The following is a 7481-nucleotide window of genomic DNA, read 5'->3' as shown; positions in this document are numbered from 1 at the left end:
TGTTCTGTTTATCTATATGCATCAAGTTTATGGCTATTGCTCCATTCTTAATAATATGATTTAAAAAAGCAAAAGGAAGATTACTGCTCCAGGGTTTAGGAAAACTCTTCTCCCAAAAGTATTTCAGACTGTGCTACTGGAAGAGGGCTTCCCTGGGGTGCCCCGTCACTGACGGCTCTCGCGGGGCTGCAGGTCTGGCTCTGAGGCTTCGGCTGAGATCTGCAGCCCTAAGCGCGTATGGTTAACTCCCTAATGCTATTTTGGGGGACCTTACTAAAACCGTCAGGGCTTTCGGTTAGATTTCTACTTGTTTTCAGGGGAATTTGTGAGGATTTAGCAGCGTTAAAGATCAGGTCACATATGCATAGGCATACTGACTTTATGCAAGCAGTCAACACACCAAGTGCTTTAAAATTACATGGGTGGAAGGCTCTGTAAAAGCGCAAAGTATTTTACATATTTATTTTGTCTAATATTTATTAGGAGGCTACCTGAGATAAAACATGTTAGTCTTTATAATAGTTTTTAAATGAAAAAGATCTGCTAACCCAGAGAATCCCCACAAACATTTCACAAGAAATGGGCAGCCTGCACCGCGCTTTCCTTTCCTGCTGGCTCCCTTTGCTCTGTGCAAAGGTGTTTCTGCCTCACAGGGAGTAGTTTTGACCGCTTTGGCCATATTTACTGAGGAACTACTTTGTTGCCTGGAGGGGGGAAGGCTTCCTGGGGCTCTGACTGAGTGGGGCAGCCCGGGAAGAGCTGCGGGGATCAGGGCTGTTCTAGTTCCCTGGCAATCCACAACAAGGAGGAAGCAAACATTGCAAAGGTTCATGACAAAGCAAGTTTTAGTGTTCAGTTTCTCATCCAAACTAAAGTCAGCTACCAGCCTAGGCAGGGTTAACTTTTATAAACAAATTCTTACTTAGGAAACATCATACATTAAGGATACACCCCGGTGCCTTTCTGAGATTTCAATGTATTAAACTGATGAAGATCAACTTTGGTGGACAGTTATTGGACTGCCTGTTTATTTTTAATGGGATAAAAGCTGACACTGTCAAGTTAGTCACTCAGAGACCTCCTTATCAGTGTCAAGGTTAGAATATCTTTTCCTTGCTGGTGATGTCAGGAGCTTTCCTCAGAAAATCCAGTGCTTCATAATTCCTTACCCGCTGCGCAGTGGGTGTGGTGCCTAAAGCAAAGTATGTGTTTGGAGAGACTCTTGGCAAATGTTGCCCGTTTCCAGATCCCACCGTGCTCAGTCCTCAGATTGTATTTCCTTCATTTGTATTTTGGAGAAAGCATGACCAGGAGGTGGAGTGTCCATGCACCTGGTGCAAAATGTGATGTCAATGGGACAGGCCACCAACAGCCTTTGTATTGCCCCTTACTGCTGAGAGTAACCTTCATGCTGGCAGCTGATAACTGCTCAGCGTTTGAACTTTGTACCCTATGAACAGCTAAGTGATTTTTGTGGGTATGTGTTGTTTCCTAGGTTTAAAAAAAAGCCAAACAAAAAAAAACCCAACCAACTTGCATGTAGTGTTATACTCAGAAAAATCACAGGCAGGTTGGAACTTTTAGCTCCACTTGAGTTCAACCTGAAGCGGGGATCTGCAGGAGGAGCAAATTATTGTATCCTGTGCAATGCCAGGATACAACCAATGCTGCTGTTGGCAGCAGAGGAACAAAGTGACTCAGGAGTTTGGGGTTCCCTCTTAGGCTTTGGAGGGTTTTGCAACTATAGGGTCATGGGCTCTACTCTTTTCTCTAAATGTGATTTCTTAGCCCATCCTTTCTGATCTGTCCCCGTCCAGTCCTCTGTCTTCACTACGCCTGCTTCCTTTTTTTTCCCACTCCTATTGAAGATCCATTCTGTAGGGTTCTTATTTTAGCATACAAGCATCTGCCCAGATAGTCTGGACTTCTCTTGTGTTTAGCACTGTAGATTTTCAAACTCTTTCCAGTGGAACTGTAGATTACTTTAAAGGGAGTTTAAGCCTGTGAACAACATAATGTTTCCTAGCTACACGATGGATCTGTCAAAGCAGGTATTGAACCTGGTAGGTTGTGTATACATCTTGCGCAAACCACTCACATTGAAGTAGGAAGAAGGCATTAAATCATTTTCTCGCAAGTGAATGAAGTTCTTGGAGACTCCACATTTCTCGAAGAGTGCAAATAAACTAACTTTGAATCCTCCCACAGCAGACAAGATGGGCGAGCTCACTAGCTTCAGCTGCTGAAATATATCCCCTCAACCCCAACTTTTTAAGGTAAGTAGCAAATGCCTGGCCCCTGCCTCGAGAGGACTGGACCCAAGTGCCCAAAGAGGGGAAGGGGAATGTTTGTGTTGTGCAGCTGACTCAGCCATACCCATCTCAGGGAGAATGGATGCAAGCTGTAGCAGTGTTACTCTTGTCTTTTTGAAATAAACATTCTTCTGAGCTACTTAAACATCAGGCGGTTTTCCAGTGATGTTTTTATTTGGTTTTTTTTTCACATGCCATTTGTTTTCTCCTGTGTCCTCCTGTTATCTCCATTCCCTGCTTTCTGCAGTCATCTTTGAACATTAAGCACCTCTGAATATAAAGGCTGAAGATTTAGCTGAAAGACAAGGACAGGACACTTTGGCAAATGCTTCTAGTGGTGAATGGGGTTTGGTTTTTATTGTAATAGAGCCTTACATCTGTTCCTGTTTGTCTGAGACTTTAGGATTTAATAGTGAGAGTGCAAGCATGACATCTCAGCCATTTTAGCTGGCAGAAATATTGTGATTTTATAGGCTTTTTGTATTGTGTGTATCCTAACAGTATTTTATATATATGTATATTTAAAGATACTTTCATATATATATAAATACATATATGCATGTTTTACAGTTTCTGAAGTCAGAAGATGCTGTACATTCAGCCTGGGCTAAAAAAATAATCACTTGGATGAAAAAAAAAAAAATAAAGAAGACAAACCACAGGATTTACTGTGTCAGTATGACACATTTGTTCATGGTGGTCTTTACTGCACATACCTAACAAGGAGTTTGGAAAGCAGGGCATGGAAGCAGATGCTTTTAAGGAGGAAGACCACATGTCACAGCAGACTGCCAATGATCTGGCAAGCATGGTACCATCTTCCAATACAATAACTGAGAAAGTCAGGCCTTCTTTATCCCAGGGTCAGGTTGACAATATGAGTGAGTCCTCCAGCAGGCAGTGTCCACTTTTATACAGTTCAGAAGCCAGCAGTATGATGGGCAACAGTAACGTCTCAACAGATAACTTGGGCCACAACCAAGGTTTTCAGCATGCAAGGCAATTATATTATTTGGCCAGCTCTGATTTTTTTCCTCAAAAGTCAGCTTCCAGTGTAACCCAGGCTGGAATTCATGATGCAAGTGACACCTTGGAAATGCTCACTCCTCCTCTGCTCCCTGCCTCAGAGCCTGGGCTGAACCGTTGTGCTCCCACCTACAAAAACATGGAACAGGTTAGTTTGCTTTAAACAATCACTGAATTTATAATTGCATATTGCATATTTCTAATACTTGCACAGCCCCTTCAGCAAGAAAGGGCCACTAACTTTTGTGTCTGTCTATAGGTAGGAAGCTTTACTGGTGAGCACTGGGAAGTGCATCTGATGCTGTTGGTTTAATGCAACCACGCAATAAAGTGCTTTTCCCAAGAGGCAATTAATCAACTTTTCTCTTGTTCCTCTTGTCCAATGGTTATGGCTATCTCCCTCCCTCTGGTGAAAAAGATAGCACGTTCTGGCTCCGTGTTCTCATGTGTATAGTGGTTGTGGGGCACGTTCATGTTCTTATTTCCATATGTCTTTCTATCAGTCCTCTTCTCATGCTCCATCTCTTTTTTAATCTTTTTTTCCATTTCTGACTTTTTCCTCTTCTTAGTTTTGACAAAGTCATGGACAGGAGTAACTCCACAGTATCTCTTCCACTGAGTGCTCTATGTGTTTCTCATAAAATAGTAAACAATACAGTACCATAGTTGCATATTTTAAAGAAACTCTTATGTTTCCAATACAGTTGAATTTATTATTTAGGATGTGTCTATGCTGGCAGTTCTCAACACTTTCTCCACTGGAAGTCTATCATCATCATTTTAACATTTTTTGATGATGTCAATATCAGAAGTACCTGTGCTAACAAGGCTGCATCGTCTGCCTCTTGCCCTGAGCCCACCTCACCTCGGGGCTTCTTTTCTTGCCACTGTTGGTACCACCTCTGCGCAATAGACAAGAGCTGGGAAAACTGTTGTTCTTCAGTCGTATGTCAGGAGATTTGCAGCTGGGCTGTGCCAGTGCAGTGGCTCCTCGCTCATCTAAATTTCCTGTGGCTGAGGACTGCTAAGTGGGGTGTTGAGGCTACCCTGGGATCCAGTTGCCCACTCTTCTCAAGGGGATACTTAAGAGCCAGCCAGGAGTCCCCACCACCTTCAGATCTCAGTCTAATGAAGATTTTAGTACTTTACGCATAGGGACAGGAAACTTCTTGTTGGGAGAGTCTTAATGTAGGTAAGGCTGCAGTTGAAGGTAACTTCTTGTGAGTCCCAGGAGTCTGCTACTTCTTTTCTTGGATGGCATAAACCAGATCATTAAGTTTAATGACCAGTATGTCCTGTGATATCCTAAGCTGTCAATAGCTGGTCATAAAATCTGATACTGGGTCTTGGGCATTCTTTGTTCTTTGGTGGCTTCTGGCATTTGACAATGTGAATTACTTGAAATGTCCTCAGAGATTCTGGAAAAGAAAAAGTGAACTTGGACTTTGCTTTGTTACCTGGTGCTTCTCGAGTGATACCAGGCAGAGGGGTAGTAGAGTGAAAATTATGCTTCCAGGCAGACGGCTGGGAAGCTCCAGGCACAGCAACAACGTGAGGGTGTCTTTATGCTGTAAGTTTTAGTTCTGGAACAGATCTGGTACTTTACATTAAATAAAAAAAAAAGATTAAAAAAAAAGGACCTGTGTCAGTTCTTCCCAGTGGACAGGACAGAAGAAATAGATGAGTGGGAGGATAAACTGGGAAACACAGAAGGCCAAGGCAAGTTGGATAGGCATGTATCTGCAGGGAGGCAAGGGGGAGTGCCCGGCCTGCAGGACTGAGGAACTAGTGGCAGAAATTTAGTCAGAGGCAGAATCAGTCCTTTCTCCGTGTTAGTGAAGATTTCTGTGGAGGCAAAGACTGGGCTTACTCTTCTATCTGTTCGTCCCTAATTTGAGACCATGCTCATACTTCCTCCTAATTGCACCTGTGCTCTGTGGATATTGACTTTTGAAATTTCCATTTATCAGATAGTTCAATAAACAATGAAATGTTGGGCCCTGGCGCATTTTGAAGTTTTACAGGAAGCCTGACCTGAGGGTATGGCATGGTTTAACCCCAGCTGGCAACTAAGCACCACGCAGCCACTCACTCACTCCCCCCACCCAATGGGATGGGGGAGAGAATCGGGGAAAAAAAACCCAGTAAAACACATGGGTTGAGATAAAGACAGTTCAATAGGACAGAAAGGAAGCAAATAATATTTATGATAATAATACTATGACAATAAAAATAATAAAAGAATTAGAATATACAAAACATGCCATGCACAATGCAATTGCTCTCCACCTGCTGACAGATGCCCAGTTAGTTCCCGAGCAGTGATCTGCCCCTCCCAGCCAACTCCCCCCAGTTTATATACTGGGCATGACATCACATGGTATGGAATATCCCTTTGGCCAGTTTGGGCCAGCTGTCCCAGCTGTGTCCCCTCCCAACTCCTTGTGCCCCTCCAGCCTTCTTGCTGGCTGGGCAAGAGAAGCTGAAAAATCCTTGACTTAGCCTAAACACTGCTTAGGGACAACTGACAACATCAGCGTTTTATCAACATTATTCTCATTCTGAACCCAAAACACAACACTATGCCAGCTACTAGGAAGAAAATTAACTCTGTCACAGCCAAAACCAGGACAGGGTATCATCTGCTCTGATGCTGTTCTAACACCCTCTTGGTATGAAACACGGATGGACATTTCTCTCCCTTTTGTGCTTTAGCTTCTGTGGGAAGGAAATCCCAGCACACAGACCAGAAGAAAATGCTGGCTGATGTGAGGCTGAGTAGCAAAACCTGGCAAGGCACATACTGCCTGCACAGTGTCAGTGTACTCTTGAGTTGTAAAATGGCAAAAAAGTTTTAAACACAAATGTCAAAATTCTTATTAAAAGTGATACACGCTTTAAGAAATACCTACCCCCAAAGTCCAGATATGGTGATTCTTTCTGATTAAAAAACATCCAGAAAGGTAGTTTGATATTATATCTTCATTATATTTTCAGACTCCACGGCAGGACGACCAGGTGACAAGGCAGCACATGGAGCAGCTACAAAGGCTGGTGGCTGAACAGCAGAAAATCATTGCACTTTACAACCCAGGTACTTGGGGAATCCCTCCTGATGCTTTAGCACCCTCACCTGCTGATGCTAGCACTCCAGCAGTGAAATGTGGCAGTCCCTTAAAGAAAGAGAAGGTTTGATAGTTGTTTTCAGTGGCTGGGGGCTCTTCCTCTGGCAGTTGGGCTAAAACATTAATTTCTTTACACACATTACACACAAGCTGTAAGCCCCAGAAAACACTTCTTTCCACTTTTGTATATTAAAATTCCAGGAGAACCATGAGGAGGAGTGCTTTATGTTTAATAACAGACCTCCTGTACAGACTTCTGTTGAAGTATAGATTTGAATGGTACTGCAGAAAATTATAGTATAGTGGTGAACATTACAGAAAAGCTGAAATATCTTTCTTTTCTGTACCTATATATGAAAGTTACAGCTTTTATGTACAAAAAAGAAGAGGAAGGAAGTCATCACGCCATACTTATGTTAATAGACTCTTACCTTTAATAGTACAGCCTGTTCCTCACAGCATGATACAACTCCTTGAACAGCTTCATTTTACCAGTGGCATTGCCAGAAAACGCCATCTGCTCAGCAAGTAGAAAAAGAGGAGCCCCCCGCTCCCTTCCCACCCAGCCATGTCTTTTGCTGTCCCTCTATGCATGTATAAAAATACTTCAGAGCACACCTAGTTTAAGCAGTTTGGACAGAATCACTTATAATCACAATTCTATTTCAGTTGTCATATGCGGAACATCTGCTTGCAAAGGTCCACTCAAAACAATAGGCATTACTTTAGGCAGAGTTAATGATAATAATAAAACTACCAAGAATTTATGGTCTCTTGCCTTCCCCCTGCCCCCCGCCCCAGAAGCTCTGGGATTTGGCAGTTGTTAGTTGGCTTTAGGGAAAGATGACCTTACATTATTGTTGCCATAAAAGAAATTGAAATTTTAGCAAGTTTCATCTACCTCGCTAATGTATATAATAGCAGTTATTAGCCAATAAAATAAAAGAGTTTAGAAAAGTGGAATTAAACAACATCGGCCAGGAAAATGCTTGCAGGCTTTTAACTTCCCTCTACTCCC

The 7481-nt window shown here is 42.7% G+C and overlaps 1 protein-coding gene across 1 annotated transcript in view; it reads left to right on the top strand.

Moving 5' to 3' along the window:
- The first annotated feature begins 3054 nt into the window (after window positions 1–3054).
- Window positions 3055–7481, top strand: part of LOC142037705 (uncharacterized) — a 36274-nt gene continuing 31847 nt past the window's right edge. The window contains 3 exon segments of the mRNA XM_075042187.1: window positions 3055–3193; window positions 6054–6106; window positions 6306–6432. Of these exon segments, the coding sequence (XP_074898288.1) occupies window positions 3055–3193; window positions 6054–6106; window positions 6306–6432 (319 nt within the window).

Source organism: Buteo buteo, chromosome 12 (assembly GCF_964188355.1).
Source record: "Buteo buteo chromosome 12, bButBut1.hap1.1, whole genome shotgun sequence".
Lineage (NCBI taxonomy): Eukaryota > Metazoa > Chordata > Aves > Accipitriformes > Accipitridae > Buteo > Buteo buteo.
This window is presented reverse-complemented; position numbering and strand designations above follow the sequence as displayed.